Source organism: Callithrix jacchus, chromosome 6, assembly GCF_049354715.1.
Source record: "Callithrix jacchus isolate 240 chromosome 6, calJac240_pri, whole genome shotgun sequence".
Classification (NCBI taxonomy): Eukaryota; Metazoa; Chordata; class Mammalia; order Primates; family Cebidae; genus Callithrix; species Callithrix jacchus.
The window spans coordinates 92,919,508-92,938,368 of record NC_133507.1 but is presented as its reverse complement, the minus strand read 5'-3'; the positions used below and the strand labels follow the sequence as shown (position 1 = coordinate 92,938,368).

General features: G+C 38.9%; 1 protein-coding gene across 5 annotated transcripts in view; it reads left to right on the top strand.

Moving 5' to 3' along the window:
* Positions 1 to 18,861, top strand: part of THSD7B (thrombospondin type 1 domain containing 7B) — an 873,835-nt gene that overhangs the window by 821,483 nt on the left and 33,491 nt on the right. For all 5 annotated transcript variants that reach the window (XM_008998957.6, XM_035305018.3, XM_054257669.2 and 2 more), the window contains exon 21: positions 18,386 to 18,531. In XM_008998957.6, coding sequence (XP_008997205.4) covers positions 18,386 to 18,531 — 146 coding nt within the window. The remainder of the gene's footprint in view (positions 1 to 18,385; positions 18,532 to 18,861) is intronic.

Below are 18,861 nucleotides of genomic sequence, written 5' to 3'. Positions count from 1 at the left end.
GTGGATAAGTAATGCACCATGGCAAGGCCTGCAGAAGGCAATTGATACTCAGTCGTGAGGCAGGTAAGTGGAAACAGAGGTGACATTCCAGTCATTAGGCTGAAGTAGGGACCAAGAGATGGGCCCATGGGAGAGAAGGCAACAAGACTGTAGCATTAAACGGAGCTGGGTTAAGATGGAACTCTGGTCCTAGAGTTTCAATATCTTAAGGTAAACATCAAAAATTTTAAGTAAGGACCTAGGGAGAAATCCCAGAACATTGCTAGTACATCTTAGTGTATTTTGTGCTGCTATAATAGAATATCTGAGGCTGGTTAATTTATGAAGAAAATAAGTTTATTTGGCTCACGATTCCTGTGGCTGGAAGGTTCAAGATTAGGCAGCTGCATCTTGTGAAAGCCTCAGGTTGCATCAACTAATGACAGAAAGCAGAAGAGAGCAGGTGTTTATAAAGAGATCACATTGTGAAAGAAGAAGCAGGAGAGAGAAACTGAGGAAGCAAGAGAGAAATAACCCTGTTTGCAGGAATGAATCTATTCCTGCAAGAGTAGAACTCGCTCGACTCCAGAGAGGGTATTAATCTATTCGTCAGGGATCTGCACTTACAACCCAAACACCACCCCATAGACCCCATCATCCAAGACCACCACAAAGGGGATCCAATTTGATCTGAGTTTTGATGGGTACAAACCAAGTCCACACCATAGCACTCCACAGGTGACTCTAAAAGCTCATGTTTCCCTCACATGAAAATGTAATCATTCCATCCAATAATCTTCAAAGTCTTGTTTCAGTACCAACTTAGAAGTTCAAAATTCAGAGTCTCATTTGAGACTCAAGGTAAGTTCCTTCCAGCTTTGAGCTTGCAAAATAAAAACAACAAGAAGTTATTTACTTCGAAGGTACAATGGTGGTATAGACATTCGGTAAACATTCCCATTCCAAAAGGGAAAAGTAAGCCTGAATAAAGAAATGACAGGGGCCAGGAGAGTCCAAAGCATAGCAGGACAGGCATGAAATTTTAAATCTCTGGAACAATTTCATTTGGCTTCATGTCCTGGGCATTCGGGTGAAAGAGATGGGCTCCCAAGGTCTTGGGCAACTGCACCTCTATGGCTTTCCTGAGTGCAGCCTGCATGGCTGCTCTCACCAGACAGAGTTGAATGCCTGTGGTGTTTTCAAGTGGGCATTGCACATTGCCCATGGCTCTACAATTCTGGGGTCCCCAGGGCAGCTATGCTTCCAAGGATCCACTAGGCTTTGCCATGGTGGAAACTCTGTGGCAGCTCTCTCCTGTTACAGGTTTCTGTCTAGGCTCCCAAGCTTTCTGACACATCCTCTAAAATCTAGGTGGAAGCCAACATGCCTTCACTGCTCTCCCATTCTGCCAACCTACAAAATTAGTAATGTGGATATGGATGCACCTAAAGCTTATAGCTTGGATTCTCCAGAGTGACAGCATGGTCACATTTTGGGTAGATCAAGCCATGGCTGTTCCAGCAGGAACCACTTGGATGTGGGAAGCAGATCTCTGAGGTAATGCAGGGCAGTGGTACTCCAGTCATGTCCCCTTAAACCATTATTTCCTTCTAGACTTCTGGGCCTGTGGTGGGAAGGGTTGGCCGTGGAGATCTTTAAAATGCTTTCAGGGCTTTTTCTCCCTTAGTTCTAACCATTAGCACGTGGCTCCCTTATAGCCATGCTAATCTCTTTAGCAAAGGGTCTCCTGGCAATACCCTTGTATTTCTCTCCTGAAGATACTGTTTCATTCTCTACCACATGGCCATGCTACAAACTTTCCAAATCTTTCCACTCAGCTTCCCTTTTCTCCAGCAGTTTATGATAAGCAGTTAGAAGCAGCAGCAGCCTGAGCTTCGCTGCTTAGAGATTTCTTCCACCAGGTAGCTATTCCTTTACTCTTAAGTTCTATATTCTGCGAAGCTGTAGGGCATGGACACAATGCAGTCAAGTTGTTTGCTATGGTATAACAAGAAATGTTTTATCCAGTTCCCAATAAGGTCCTTGTTTCCATCTGAATCTTCATCAGCATGTCCCTTACTGTGCATCTTTCTGTTAGCATTTTTGTCACAACCACTTAACCAGTCTCTAAGAAGTTGCAAACTCTCCCGCATCGTTTTGTCTTCTCCTGAGCCCTCACCAGAATCACACTCATTGCTTCATTCATGGCAATGCAGACTTTTTCTAGACTGCCCCTGCAAACACTTCTAGCCTCTATGTGTTACTCAGTTCCAAAGCCAGTTTCAAATCTTCAGGTGTCTGTATATGAACAATTTACTCCTCAGTACCACTATTCTGTGTTAGGCCACTGTGTTGCTGTTTTGTTGCTATAATAGAATACCTAAGACTTGGTAATTTATAAAGAGAAGAGGCTTATTTGGCTAATAATTCTGGTAACTGGAAGGTTTAAAGTTAGGCAGCTGCATCTGGTGGGGATCTCAGGCTGCTTTAACCCATGGCAGAAAGCAGAAGGGGAGCAGGCATGTGCAAAACAGTCACGTGATGAGAAAGAAAACAAGAGCAAGAAGCCAAGAAAGCCATATTCTTTTTAACAACCCTGTCTTGCAAGAAGGAATCCATTCCTGCAAGAGTCAGAACTCACTCACCCCCAAGGGAGGGCATTCATTTATTAATAGGGAATCCTCACCTATGACTCAGATACTTCCCGCTAGTCCTTACCTCCCAACCCCACTGCAAAGGAGATCAGATTTTGACATGCCTTTGGGCGAGCACAAACCATATCAAAACCATAGGAGGCAAATTCAGCAGGAAAGGAGATGGGAAGAAGTGCAGTTTGGAGGATTTGTAATCTTGTGGGGGGAGGATGGGGTACCAGGACCTGAATCTGATTTTCAACCAAAGATATTTGGAAGCAGTTTTCTAGAAGTCTTGATATCAGACCACTGACACTAAGTTATGGTCTCATCTATGAGCTACTCAAAAATGGATATGCTGTTGTTGTTGATAATTATCTTCTTCAGTTGGGATTATGTGAGAAACAAGGCATGGCTCATGATTAAAAAGGAGCTCATCTGTGAACTCAACTGTAAGGTCCTAGGGAGGGCAGAGCCAAAAACAGTAGCCAGGATACATGTTAGGAAAATGTGACTAAGAAAAATTGAAAACTACTCCTACAAAGAATGTCACTCATAATGAAAACATGGGATTCACACTGTACAACAATAATATGTAATTTATTGCACAAATGAGAGCCAATAATCTGTTGAAACCAAATGGCAGGTCTTAGGACCAAAATTTCAGTGGTTAACCAAGAGTTTGTCAATTGTTTTAAGAGGCAGTGGGGCATGGTTTCCACTAGGGCATCCACTTTAAAGTTTGGTAAATCTAAGTTCAAATGTAACTGTGTAAGCAATTAACTTCATCTTTCTGAATCTCAGATTCTTTATAAATCAGAATTTTGCACGTTAGTGGTTTAGTTTTCAGTTTGAGAATTAAATGAAGTATTTGAAGACATCTGGCATATAGCAGACACATCATGAGTGTTTAGTGTGTGAGTTTTCTCCTCCATGTTCCTCTACCTGCCTGTAGAAAAGAGGGTTATTGGAGACTGCAGGATCTTTTAAAAATTATTCCACAGATGCAGTCACCCTCATCTCCCAATGTTATCTCATCCTTTTACCACTCTCTAAATCTATACACTATATTCATAGCCTATATGATATTCTAAAAATGAACATCTGATCAAGTGTTTTTATGTTGACATGTAAGTCATTCATCTATTCATTTATCCATAAATAAATACTTATGTGTCAGTTACAGTTTTATGTACTGAAAATTTAGCAGTGGGGTAAAAAAAGATAATTTTCTTATTTTTATGGAGCTTAAAATCTAGGGACAACAGAGTAGTAAACTAACAAATAAGTAATGATGTGCACTGATTAACCCACAAAAGACATACAAATGAGAGGTGTTATTCATATCAGTGATGTCTTTCATTAAAACAGTTGATTGGCTGGTCACGGTGGCTCATGCCTATAATCCCAGCACTTTGGGAGGCCGAGGCAGTGAATCACGAGGTCAGAAGTTTGAGATCAGCCTGGCCAACCCAATAAAATCGTGTTTCTACTAAAAATACAAAAATTAGCCAGGTGTAGTTGCAGGCACCTGTAGTCCCAGCTACTCAGGAGGCTGTGGCAGGAGAATCGCTTGAACTCTAGGAGGTAGATGTTACAGTGAGCCAAGATCGCACCATTGCACTCCAGCCTGGGCAACAAGAGGGAAACTGGTTCCAAAAAAAAAAAGGAATAAAAAACAATTGGTTGCTCCCTCTTCAGAAGAGACCTGCTCTGAATATCCCACTGCCATAAGCACATAAGCATTACAGTGTTTACAGTGTTGTCCTCAAGGGCCATTGCTAGGATGTTTGTCTCTCTCAGTATAAAGGGTAGCATAGGCAAGAAAGAATGAAGTCCTGTATTGTGAACATGGCTCACTGGGATCTTCAGGATCTCACCCGTGCTGCACCTATGTCTCCATCACCTCATACTGCCCAGCCAACTCTGTCACTTCCAGTATACTACATTTCAATCAAATTATGCTGCTTCTCACTTACGCACTTTGCTTTCCATGGAACCTCCCACCATCATCCCCATGACTGCTTCCTGTGATTTTTATCATGCATGAATTAAATCCATTTTCGTGTCTGTCTTTCTAAGGGGCCAATACCCTGTTTGTATTCTTCATGGGTGAATCTTCACAGCTGAAACATAGTACTTGGCACACTAAAATTATTATGGTTATTGCCTACGTGATTCTATACCATGAAGATAGTTGAAAGGGAAAGAGCTTGCATGCTAGATTGCAAGCCCAAAGGCAGCCAATCCCTATCAGTGGCTGTTTTTTCTCCTTTGCATAAATACCTATATTCTTAGGTCTTATTACCCAAGATTGCGTTCAGTGCAAGAAGACAGGAAATCTGCTTACTATTATTTTTGCCTGAAAGTCCTAATTCTGCCCCTGTACCAAGTCACTGGAACATGGTAGATCTCCATGTTATTCCAACATACCACCTTTATGAATAAGACCCCAAATCATAAATTTAGTTTTGAAAGATTACTTAAAAATTGTAAGCCATTCTGGTGGTGCTGTGGACTCATCAGACACTGTTGTTTACTAGACCCTGTTTGTCCTCCAACAACACAAAACCCATGCAAATTTGAATCCTACTATTCGGGAGTTCTAGGCAACTACAGTCTGAGCTAAAATTCACCTTTTTGCAATCCTTAGAATAATAAAGACAAAAACAAAACACAGATTTCACAAGAAAAATCCTTGTGTGAACTAAGGCACAGAAGGACTAGGGTAGGAATGTTAACTACTTGGAGAAATCAAGTTGCATAAAGCACTTGAAAATCATCTGGATAGTTTCTATTGGCACATAAGTATGATACCAGTTACACATCACTTCTGGCTAGTTTCTAAGGGTCTAGGAGGATAACATTTGGGAAAGATGGTGCTATAGCTCTTGTGACTAGTATTTCTTTACTAGGCTGCTCAGTGTTCAATCTCACAAGCATTTTTTGACGACCTGTTCTATTTAAGTTTCCATGTTAAGACCTTCAGACAAAAATATTAATTTCAGTATTTTCTACTTGTACTTATTTGTGCCCAACCTCAATATTTTTTTTGATACAGAATCTTGCTCTGTTGCCCAGGCTGAAATGTATTGACACAATCACGGCTCGCTGCACCTTCTGCCTCCTGGGCTCAAGCAGTCCTCCCACTTCAGCCTCCCAAGTGGCTGGGACTATCGGCACATGTCACCATGCCTGATTAATTTTTGCATATTTTGTAGAGACTGGGTTATGCCATGTTACCCAGCCTGGTCTTGAACTCCTGAGCTCAAGTAATCTGCCTGCCTTGGCCTCCCAAAGTGCTGGGGTTATAGGCATAAGCCAACCCACCCAGCCCCAACCTCAAACTTTAAAAAAAGAATTGAGTGGTACAAAGAGGAATAGGATGCATAGCCCTTGAATTTTTAAGCATCTACCCTCAAAACTGTGCCCAGGCAGCCTTTGTGGGTATATCATGTTATTCCCCACCATTGCCAAACTTCTTCCCCACTCCTGCTTTCTTGCTCCAGTCTTATGGCACCACTTCCCCAACCATCACTCCTGTGGTAGATAGTAATGTTATTAAAATAAGATAATTCTGTATTTAAATCATGCTTTAATCCTCACATGGTACAACCTGAAAAATAAACAGTAAATGAACAGCAGCAATCAGAAGCAGGAATGTACCATTCAGATGAACTTGCTTCATTAAAAAAAACAAATTGTGGAGCTGCGAAGTTTGGAGACTATTATTGAGAAACATCGGCAGCTTGCCCCTTCTAAGACAGAGAGCCAGCAGCTGTCTCTAATAGGAGCAGCTTTCTCTTTTTCAACTGGTTGCAGCAATAGGAAGAGACCACAGGAAGAGAGAGAGTTTATTTAGTCACATTAAAGTGGGCATGTGAGTTACCTGGGAGTCAAACTTCAGCAGCTACAGTTCTCAGCTGATGTCTTTATCAAAAACAAAAGTTCACACAATTCTCTCTATTTCTGCATTCACTGAGTTGTTGGGCAATACCTGGTGTGCTGGATGTCCCTGGCGCTTTCTGCAAGCCACACTTCATCATTAAACCCACAGAACTGCAATGATCCTTCGGGGAAATTTTGAAATGAGCTTTTACTGTATTTTCCAAATGTCTGGATTGCTTCTTTAATGTACACCTGATGCTTGGCATATACTTTCTAATTGTGTTATAGATTTCAAGGTCAGAACAGTTTGAATCCAATTTATTTCAATTTAGAGAATCTAGAGAGAGACTGATTCTAATCTTCCACTAAGGGATCTTTTTAGATAGATTTCAAAGATCAAAGCTTGTAATAGAAGAGCTTAATATTTGGATTAGTCATGTTTTTTGTCTCTTGAATTTTCATCAGTTCAGTGGAGTGTAGAACTCCCTAAATTTAGCATATCATGAATTATTCATAATTATTTAACTGATAACATTCTAAGAATGTTATTAAATCCAGAATATAATTTTTTTGTATTTTATATTTTAAAATTTAACACATATGAGTTTATAATATCTTTATAGCATGTGACCCAACCTACCTCTAGTGTTTCCCAGATGGCATATAATTTTTCTGTCAACTCTAGTCCATAGTGAGAAAATCATTTTGCATTAACTCCAAAACACACAACTTTGTGATTTCTAGCTCTTTTTTCCCTAGGGTTCAAGGGCGAGCCAACACTTTAATTTTTGGTATCTGCATCAAATTTGATAAATCCATGGTATTCTTGATTGGGCACAGTCTGTCATAATAATTCAGACTTATTTACTGTACCAAGTAATTAGTTCTTATGGCAAAGAACATGAAGCTAGGTAGTGGAATGGAAGAAAAAGATAGACTAGACAAGAAACTCGAAGATCTGGGTTTGAGAGTCAGCTTTTCCAATGACAAGTTGTAGGATGTTGGACTGCTCACTTAACCTGTGCGGAAACCTCTTGCCCTGTTTTTTAATCTATAAAATGGTGAAATATTAGAGTGATTACTTTTTAATATTTGTTAGCCAAGGGTATAATTACTGATGCTAGGAGTATGTTAGTAATTCTTAACTACAGTATTACGAAGTATAGACCTAATGTTACAGATATAGTGATAGGCACTGAAGTAATCTGCCCAAGGTTATGTAGCTTGTCCGCTGTGGAGGATGGATTTGAACCCAAGTCCAGGTGTCTCCAAATCCCCCATTTGTTCCACTATGATCCTGTACATCTGAAATTCTGTATCATCTATTGTGTACAAGACCCTTGGTTGTGTGCTATATCACTGTTAAAATTATTATAATTTATTTAAAGGCATATTTGAGAATAAGCAGAGAAAACGGGTCATAGATTGGAACACAAAGGACAGTAAGATATATTAATGCTTTAAGAAGCCTCTCTGAATTTTAAGCCTTCTATATGTCTTCTTGCCTCACAAGTAATAATGTTGCATATTATCTAGTTCATCTAATATAAATATAGCTGCCAATCTTACGGAGAGGTAATATGTGACTCTGATGATTTTCTCCAAAAAGGGTGGAAAGATTAGCTCCAAGATGTGCAAACGCACTCTCTTTGACCTTCTTGCATCCCATAGAAATTGCTCATTGTGGGTATTGCTGCTGTTTATAGGTATTACAGTGCTCCCTCAAATTGTGTTAGTTTTAATGGAACTGAAATGTGATTGTGAGAATAGAACTGGAGGTAAGTGGTCAGAATGCATATACATACTCTACCACTGAAAAGTCTGCAGTTATTTATATCCAAGCAATGCCAAAAGTGCTTAATCTTCTGTCATAAAATACTTATCTAACCCCTTCGCTATCATGGCCTATCTTGACTTCTAAAATGGTGTTACTTCCCATGTTCCTGGCAGAGAGGCGATCCTGGCTGGGACTAGAGTCTGCTTTGCTCTGAAAAGCCGATGGAATGTTTATCTTGCTTAAGTTGCATCTTCTCTAGAATAAAAGGGTGTCTGGATACATGAAGCAATTTTCACGTAAGCCAAGGAATCCCACTAAATGGGAAGCTCATGTACTGTATCTCTGAGTGTAAGATTACTACTGCATCAGTACCAAACATGTACTGAAGAGCTCTCTTTAGGTTGCAGATCAGGACTGTAATTCTCCTCCACTCTGCTCTACTGGAAAATAACCTTGATCCCAAATCTGTATCCATCAGGGTATTATTTAAAATAAATTTTACACTTAAAATAAACTTAGATAAAAATTCCTGATATTTGTTGAGAAGTGAAAATTCCAGTTTTAACTACTTTTTAGCAGATGTCCAGCCTGAAGAGCCACATGAAATTAATTGAGCATTTTATATACAACCTGATTTTCCACTACTTTCAGATTTTACCCTGATGAGTACCTGAAAGCAAATAAAGAGTTGTAAGAGGCCGGACGTGGTGGCTCACGCCTATAATCTCAGCACTTTGAGAAGCTGAGGCGGGTGGATCACAAGGTCAAGAGATCGAGACCATCCTGGTCAACATGGTGAAACCCCGTCTCTACTAAAAATACAAAAATTAGCTGGGCATGGTGGCACATGCCTGTAGTCCCAGCTACTTGGGAGGCTGAGGCAGGAGAATTGCTTGAACCTAGGAGGTGGAGGTTGTGGTGAGCCGAGATCGCGACATTGCACTCCAGCCTGGGTAACAAGAGTGAAACTCCGTCTCAAAAAAAAAAAAAAAGAGAAGGGTGTCAGCACAGTCACCTTAATTACTTTTTGCTAAAGAAAATATGGACTATACAAATACATATAAGAAATTTATTGCAAAAGATAGATCTAATTGCAATTCTCAAACTAGTTCAAGTGGCCTAATAACTAGAACATAGTATCTGATACCTAAGACACAAAATAAATGAAATCTGTTTGAAAGCACCTGCTTTTGGAGCAAGACAAATCTTTGTTCCAATCCTTCTACCTGTATCATGTCATAAAAAATAATTAAATTCTCTGGGCCTCAGTTTATCATGTATTAAAGAGAAATATTAATAACTATGTCCTAAACTCAGCCTGAAGACAGAATTGTTAGTGATTTATGTGGCTCAGAGAGTAAGGGGAGGAACTCTCAGGGGCAGGAGAATGAAGAAAGCAGGATAAGTAAGAGAAAAACTAAGCAAGAATATATGATATCATCTGTATATTAAAGCATGTTGTATTCCTTCAATTAATTGAGCACCTCCCTCCATAATGAGAACTAGTTTTACAATGACAAAAAGTATCATACAATAAAATGCCTTAAACACAGAAACATATATGACTAAAATTACCTTAGATTGAACATGACCATCTATTAATGAGGTTTTATTAGTATTTCTTTGCTTCTTTTTCACTTATTTTGTTATCCACTAGTATTTGCTATTGTCTAACACTATGTAGCAGAAAATAAATGCTTAAGAATAAATGCATAGGGGGAAACCCTTGAAAGCGGAAACATTCATTAACCTGATTTTGGGGTTCTTATGAGGAAAGACCATCATTAACTTCAGTTAAATGACATCGTATCCTGTTCTGCATGATTTTAGTTGATCATTTTCCACCAATGATTGTGCATGAACTTCGGAAATTTAACTTATGTTCAAAAAAAGTAATGTCCAGGTGGAAATCAACCCAGTTATAATGATATCCATAGATATGCTGGAAGCTCAAAGTTACTTCATATACTACTGTTACTGCTTTTATATATCTACCGTGCACTGGAGTTTATAGGTCATATAAATTGTCCAGACACTTTATTTAATGAACTAGTTGTTTCCAGTCAATAGGAAACTCCTTCAATAATGTATTATTTTTATACCTCCTTTTCCATTATCTCTTACATATATACTTTGCCTGGGCTGTATCCAAATTGGTCAGAGCTATCAAAACCATAATTCCCAGTAAACTGAGTGACTATGTGTCAGGGCCACAGAAGAATTGTTGTTTACAGCATGTCTCCCTAAAAGGGCCATGGTGGGTGACTACTTTGATTGGAAAGTAAGCTCAGATTAGGGAATTACTGTATTTGATTTATTTTCTTTTTCTAAGTATGTATACTGACAAACAAATGTTTACCAGTTTTGAGATTTGTTTTAATTGCTTAAAATTTCCTACATCTACTTTGTCAGTGGAGCCTCAAGAGGGAAGTTTGACGACTGCTTGGTTCAGTAGGAATATGATCTAGTCTGGTATGCTTTAAACCTGAATGCAGGTACTAAGATTGGCCTCTCTCTGTTTCTGTTTTTGCTTTTACAACCCATATGCCACCTCACAGTCTATTATTTTTTCTAAAGGTCTTGAAATTCAATCCTTTTACTTTCATTGCTAGGGATTATTGCTAATGTAGTAATAAGCTCAATATCAGTGTTGTTTATAATGAGGTCCCATTATTCGCCAAGGAAAAAGAGGAAAAGGCTCAGAGAGGAGAATTACTAGCAAACAAAAAGTTTACTCTACCATGATTTAGGTCTTTTTTTCATTGGAAACATATTTTATAGGGAGTGCCTTTCTCTGTTTTGTAGCCTGATGAGTGCATGAATTAGAGTCAACTTTGATATTTTCATCTCATTGGCATTGCTCGTTCAGCATATTGTCCATGTTTGTGATTGAATTTAGTTACCAGTTAATACCTATTCTCATATCTGATGCTGTTATTGAAAAACATAAACCCAAGTAAGATGAGTCCAGCGTGTTTCCAAGGAAATTCTTCCCCTCTGAATTTGAAAGCATGAGGATATGTATGGTAGCAAGCTTCACTATTACTCCGAGGACAGAAAGAGTCCAGGATACAGTATAAGGGATTTGATGGGTTGGGACCTTGCTGTGCAATTGTGAATTTTATAATTTTGTGCATTTAATGTAATAAGCCTAATAAAATACAGGAGACACAGGTAGCATGCCTAGTATACTCATTACAGGCATGTTTCAGGTCCAGTTCTATGAATTGATATGAGAGTATGTGTTAAAAATAAATATTAAAGAAGAGAGAAAAAAACAAATATTTACCATATTTAAAATATTCTGCAAGTTGCTTTTTTTCTTTTTAAGATGGAGTCAAAGGCTAGAGTGCAATGGTGTGATCTTGGCTCTCTGCAACCTCCACCTTCCAGGTTCAAGCGATCTTCCTGTCTCAGCCTCCGAGTAGCTGGGATTATAAGTATACACCATTATGTCAGCTAATTTTTGTATTTTTAGTAGAGATGGGGTTTTACCATTTTGATCAGGCTGGTTTTGTACTCCTGATCTCAAGTGATCTGCCTGTCTTGGCCTCCCAAACTGCTGGGATTTCAGGCATAAGCCATTGTGCCTAAGCCCCTTGCAAGTTGCTTTTATATAGTATTTTTTATTTTTATAACCTATGTGACACATATCCAGGCAGTCCTCATCATCCGGTGTTCTTCACCTGAGTTATTGTCCCAGCATTACTGTTGCATAGACAGCCAAGCCCCTCATAACATCAAAATATTAATGAATAGACTTGTCATTTACAAAACCTTTGCCCAGTCAAGAAGCTTTCTCCATTAACACACGTGTTCTATCATTGCAAGTCAGGGGACTTGCTGGTCTGTCTCTAGCTGGAAATTAAATGTGTGTCCACAACGAAGGGGATACAATATGGAGTGATCTTCACACCAAAGATTAAAGGGAGCCACTGGAAAATCTGATGATAATTGACTCAACAGCCAAAGACTTTATGTTCAAGCTGAGAAGTCAGTTATGCAACATCAGGATCTTTTAACAGCTATCATAAAATTATATAAGAAATATCAATGACTAATTTATTATTTGTCCTAATAATCAGTGTATAATTGTAATCATAATATATATGCTAGTGGATATGAGATAAAATAAACCCACTTGCATTCTTTTTAGTTTCAGAAAAAAGTCTCATTTAAATATTTTTTATGATTTATTTAAAATAATTTAATTAAAATAATTTAATTCCCACTTAAAATAGCTTCACTTTTAAATGGCATTTTTTCTGACATGAATTATCTCAAGCAATATAGACTTTCTGTATTCTCAGTTTTATTTTACAGAAGAGAAGATTTATGTACAGAGGAGGTAAAGTACTTGCATGTAGTCATATCATTTCCTAGTTGTTAATTGGAGAGAGCCATTTCCAGCTAGAAACTTTTAATGCCCATTCCAGGCCTCTCTCCACCATATATGAGGTTTATTTTTTTAACTTTTTATTTTTTTCTATAGATATGAGCTCTTTCTATGCTGCCAAGGCTGGTCTCAAACTCTTGGACTCAAGTGATCCTCCTGCCTCAGCCTCCCAAAATGCTGGGATTACAGGCGTGAGCAACTGTGCTTGGCACATCAGCTAGTTTTAAATTCTCTTCCTCTCATGTTCCATACACACCAGAGTTTTTCCTTTAATTTGACCACATTTACCACTGCTTTCTCTCTCCCATCAAAACTCATCATTGCCAAAACAATTCCTTCAGATTCCTGCTCTTAGGAGTTCCTGATAGAATAATTATTGTTGAGAGATAGCTGCTTCGTTGACTGCTCCCTCACCCATTCTGAGATCTGGCATCCCAGGTAATATTTGATCACTACTCCTGGAGGTGGCAGGCCCTTTTATCCATAATATCCACATTCCTTATTGTTAGATTTTTTTATTTGAGGGGTAAATTTTTGTTTTTTACCTTATACAACCTAAACATCCTTGACCAAAATAGAAAAAGAAACATAGTAAAATGTAACAATTACCCAACAGATGCATCAGGTCCAATAACTTTCTCTTACACTTGCATGCATTTATTAGCAACATTTTTTGTTGAACTTTAATGTAAACCAATTAAATACGAAATACATCAAAATGTGTATTTACTACATGTTCCTTAGTTTCAAAAAATATTCTTGGAAGTAATAGGCATTACTCGGAAATCTTCTCTTTGTGTTTGCATAGCAGAAGCTAGAGAAACCACCAGTGAATGGTCTTAAGACTTCATTATTTTAAAAAGTAATAGAATCATTTTTCTTCTTTTTTACTTATTAGATTTTCTCTACCTTTATGTCCAGCAGAATATATCTGTCACCTTAACAGAAATAAATAAAATGATTCTATAGTACTGGCCCTCAGCATGCCATCAATTTAAGACAAACTTGAAGTTATTTGGCTATAATGAAATAGAGCCTCTTTGGCTGTGATAAAGGTGACACCACATTGTCATTATCCTTACAAAGATGGATGGAACAGCCTGTAATTATAATGACATTAGGATAATAGGTATTTCAGTCAAGAGAATAAACATTAAAGTTATTATACAACTTGAAGAGTATTTAAGCAAAAATTAATGTGAAATCTTGTGCCAAATGTGTTCATCCAGCAGGGACAACATTTGATGTGAATGATATTTGACCTGTTATGATCCGAGTGATGCTGGAAGAACATCTGTCTAAACTCATACACTCCATGCAAGAGCTCTGTGCCTCGGGTTGCAAAATGAGCCCTTGCCTATATAATCACTGAGAGAAGTTTTACCACTCATATGGTTTGGCTGTGTCCCCATTCAAATCTCAACTTGAATTGTATCTCCCGGAATTCCCAAGTGTTTTGGAGGGACCCAGGGGAAGGTAACTGAATTGTGGGGGCTGGTCTTTTCCTGTGATATTCTCAGGATATTGAATAAGTCTCACAAGATCTGATGGGTTTATCAGGGGTTTCCACTTTTGCTTCTTCCTCGTTTTTCTCCTGGCACGGCCATGTAAGAAGTGCCTTTTACCTCCTGTCATGATTCTGAGGCCTCCCCAGCCATGTGAAACTGTAAGTCCAATTAAACATCTTTGTCTTCCTAATCTTGGATATGTCTTTATCAGCAGTGTGAAAACAGGTTAATAGAGTAAATTCATACCAGTAGAGTGGGGAGCTACTGAAAAGATACCCAAAAATCTGGAAGTAACTTTGGAACTGGGTAACAGGCAAAGGTTGGAAAAGTTTGGAAGGCTCAGAAGAAGATAGGAAAATGTGGGAAAGTTTGAAACCTCCTAGAGACTTGTTGAATGGCTTTGACAAAAATGCTGATAGTGATAAGAACAATGAAGTCCAAAAAAAGGAACAATAAAGTCTAGGCTGAGGTGGTCTCAGATGGAGATGAAGAGCTTGTTTGGAACTGCAACAAAGGTGACTCTGGTTATGTTTTAGCAAAGAGACTGGCAGCATTTTTGCCCCTGCCCTAGAGATTTGTGGAACTTTGAATTGAGAAAGATGATTTAGGGTATCTGGTGGAAGAAATTTCTAAGCAGCAAAGCATTCAAGATGTGACTTGGGTGCTGTTAAAAGCATTCCATTTTAAAAGAGAAACAGAGCATAAAAGATCAGATTATATGCAGCCTGATGATACAGTAAAAAGAAAAACCCATTTTTTTGAGGAGAAATTCAAGCCCGCTGCAGAAATTTGCATAAGTAGCAAGAACTTTAATGTGAATCCCCAAGACCATGGGGAAAATGTCTCCAGGCCATGTCAGAGACCTTCATGGCAGCCCCTCTCATCACAGCATGGAGGCCCAGCAGGAAAAAGTGGTTTTGTGGGCCAGGCCCAGGGTCCCCATGATGTATGTAGCCTAAGGACTTGGCGCCCTGTATCCCAGCTGCTCCAGCTGCAGCCGAACAGGGCCAACATAGAGCTTGGGCTGTGGCTTCAGAGAGTGGAAGCCTCAAGACTTGACGGCCTCCATGCGGTATTGAGCCTGTGAGTACAAGAACTGAGGTTTGGGAACTTCCACCTAGATTTCAGAAGGTGTATGGAAACACACCCATACCCAGGCAAAAGTTTGCTGCAGAGTAGGGCCCTCATGGAGAACCTCTGCTAAGGAAGTACAGAAGGGAAATATGGGGTTGGAGCCCCCACACAGAGTCCCTACTGGAACACCACTTTGTGGAGCTGTGATAAGAGGGCCATCGTTCTCCATTCCCCAGAATGGTAGATCCATTGACAGCTTGCACCATGTGCCTGGAGAAGCTGTAGACACTCAATGCCAGCCCATGAAAGCAAGCAGGAGGAAGGCTGTACCTGCAAAGCCGCAGGGTGGAGCTGCTCAAGACCATAGGAACCCACCTTTTGCATCAGCATGACCTGGATTTGAGACCTGGAGTCACAGGAGATCATTTTGGAACTTTAAAATTTGACTGCCCCACTAGATTTTGGACTTGCATCAGCCTTGTAACTCCTTTATTTTGGCCAAGTTCTCCATTTGGAATGGCCGTATTTACCCAATGCCTGTACCTTTATCATATCTAGGAAGTAACTAGCTTGCTTTTGATTTTACCGGCTCATAGGCAGAAGGGACTTGCCATGTCTCAGATAAGACTTTGGACTATGCACTTTTGGGTTAGTGCTTAAATGAGTTAAGACTTTGGGTGACTGTTGGGGAGCCATGATTGGTTTTGAAATGTGATGACAAGAGATTTGGAGAGGCCAAGGTGGAATGATATAGTTTGACTGTATTCCCACCCAAATCTCAAATGGAATCGTATCTCCCAGAATTCCCATGTGTTGTGGGAGGGACCCAGGGGGAGGTAATTGAATCATGGGGGCTGGTCTTTCCTGTGCTATTCTCGTGTTAGTGAATAAGTCTCAAGAGATCCTGATGGGTTTATCAGGGGTTTCCACTTTTGCTTCTTCCTCACTTTTCTCTTGCCGCCATCATGTAAGAAATTCCTCTCAACTCCTTCCATGATTCTGAGGCCTCTCAGCCATGTGGAACTCTAAGTCCAATTAAACCTCTTTTTCTTCTCCGTCTTGGGTATGTCTTTATCAGCAACTTGAAAATGAATTAATACAACCACCATACAAAATTTCTTGTATGTCTCCTATAAAAGACTTAAATGGGTAGCTATCTTTGCTGTCTTGCTCATGTCTACCCAGCAGCATGGTTGGTTAATGCAGCAACTTCTAGAGTAAAACTGCTTGGAATCCTGTTCTCTAACCTACTTTGTTTGTTTAAACCTAAACAAGTGACTTACATTCACTGAGCCTCAGTTTTGTCATCGGTAATATGGGAAAACACTACAATTTTCCTCTTGGGTTATCACTATTAAATGAGTCCATGCATATAAAAGGTTGAAAATATTGCCTAACACATGGAACCAGCTCAATGTACTGATATTATTATATCATCACACATTTCCATATAATATCACATCAACAATTTATGAAAATATAAATTAAACATATATTTCACTTTACTTAATGTCTATGAAGTACCATGTTAGGCACAGAAGTATAAATCTTAAGGAATTTAGAAGCCAGTGATTAGAACCCCCTAGTTTTCTTTAAGGTTATTCTCAGAGAGTTAGTTTACCACCAAATCTATAATATTCTAGTGGACAATAAGAGGTCTAGTTCTTTGAAAGTTTGAATTACCCTTACTTATCACTAAACTTGAGCGTATCTGTAGTTGTTTATATCCAGGATTTTCAAGTGATTTCTATGTGGAAATAAAGTCCTCACTTACTTTCAATTTCCCTTAGGATGCAAAAAAAAATCTTTGACATCAACAAAAAGACTCTGCTTTTAATAACTTTAACAATAGTCTCTCAAACCCTTCTCACTGTCACTATCTGCTCCAGCCACACTGGCCTCTTTCAGGTCCTCAGACATGTGATACTTTGCACATTACCATCTCTTCACGTGCTCCCTCCTGTGTGTGGCGCACTCTCTCTGCACATCATATCTGGCTTACATCTATTCAGATTTCTGCATAAAGTTCCACTGCTCATGGCAGTGATCTCTGATTCCTTCTCAGAATGGGCTGCCATTCTAATGCATGCTCCTGCAGAACCTGTTTTTTTCTTTAACATTTATCACAAATACAGTCACATAAGTAACTTTATAACAACATTGGAAGTCCATCATATTCACAAATAACTAATAGTTATTTACTTATATGTGCTGAATACCTCATCAGTAAGAATAAGAGTGAGTAGGAAAGGGTGAGAGTGAAAGAGTCCAAGAGGGAGAAAGAGAGAAGCACAAACAAATAATGTAGGTTATTCCATCACTATTCCACTTGATGAGCTGAAGATTTATTGCCTAGGAGGGGGCAGAAGATGATATGGAAGTCCTGAGCCATTTTCACTAATCAATTGTCTTTCATTGCAGAACAGGAGGCTAGTACATGAGAATATGTTTTTTAAAGTATCTTGGTTCCTTCATACAAGCCAACAACTTTATCTTGTGCTCAGTGAAGAAAGAAGTTGGTTCTAAACCTCTGAAAAAATTATCTGTTTTGAATTAATTGAAATACACTATTGGATCTTTGGGGTAGCACCTTTCTAGGGAGTATTTTTAGGATAATTTGGATTATGTGTTACTTTTATCTTACTTGCTCATGTATAACCTAGTAAACACAGAAGATGCAATGCTCACTACTTTTGTTAAATATTTATAATGCTGGCTTAATATATAAGATCTTTGATGCTGGAAGCTACATCTTGTAATTTTACTACTGTCCATAGCATACTTCAGGATGCCTTGATCATGCTAGAGCTTAATAAATAAATACTTTAAATGAATTAACAGTCTACCAGTGTTTACAAGATCATTCTACTTGGCAAAATATAAAGTTTGTACTATGAAGACTAAAAGAAGTAGAGGAAAGAATTTCAGATCCTTTTTGCATTGTGAAAACCTAGATTAGCCTGTGTCTCTGTAGAATGCTAAATGAAAATGACAAAAAGACTAGAAGTGGGATAGGACAGAGTTCAGTCTATTAAAACGAAGACTTACATGTGTAAGGCAACATTCTGTTCTTCAGGTCCCTTTCCAAGCCAATCTAACTGAAAAGCTGACACCTCCCTTGTCATTTTAGGTCGAATGAGCCGGACTCGATTTATCATTATGCCAACCCAAGGAGAAGGACGGCCATGCCCCACAGAGCTTACCCAGCAGAAAACCTGCCCAGTGACCCCCTGCTATAGCTGGGTCCTTGGCAACTGGTCAGCATGTAAATTGGAGGTAGGTCATGTAATGACAGTTAGAGAAATATTCATCTGTATATTCAAAGCCCTTCTCAAACCTAGGCACTGATGGAATAAATTTCATAGCACCAGGGATCTGGCACAATGTATTTTTAATGCAATACAGAACATGGAAAAATACAACCAAGTGGCTTAACCTCATGCAGAGTGATATTGCTAGGATAATAAATAGCCATTCATTAAGCACTGATTATAATAAGACAGATCATGGATCCTTCAGTCTCCTTGGCATCCTTAAGAATTCTGTTATTTTATTGGCTATTTGGGAATATCAAAGTATTATTTCATTAGGCAAAAATCCTGATGC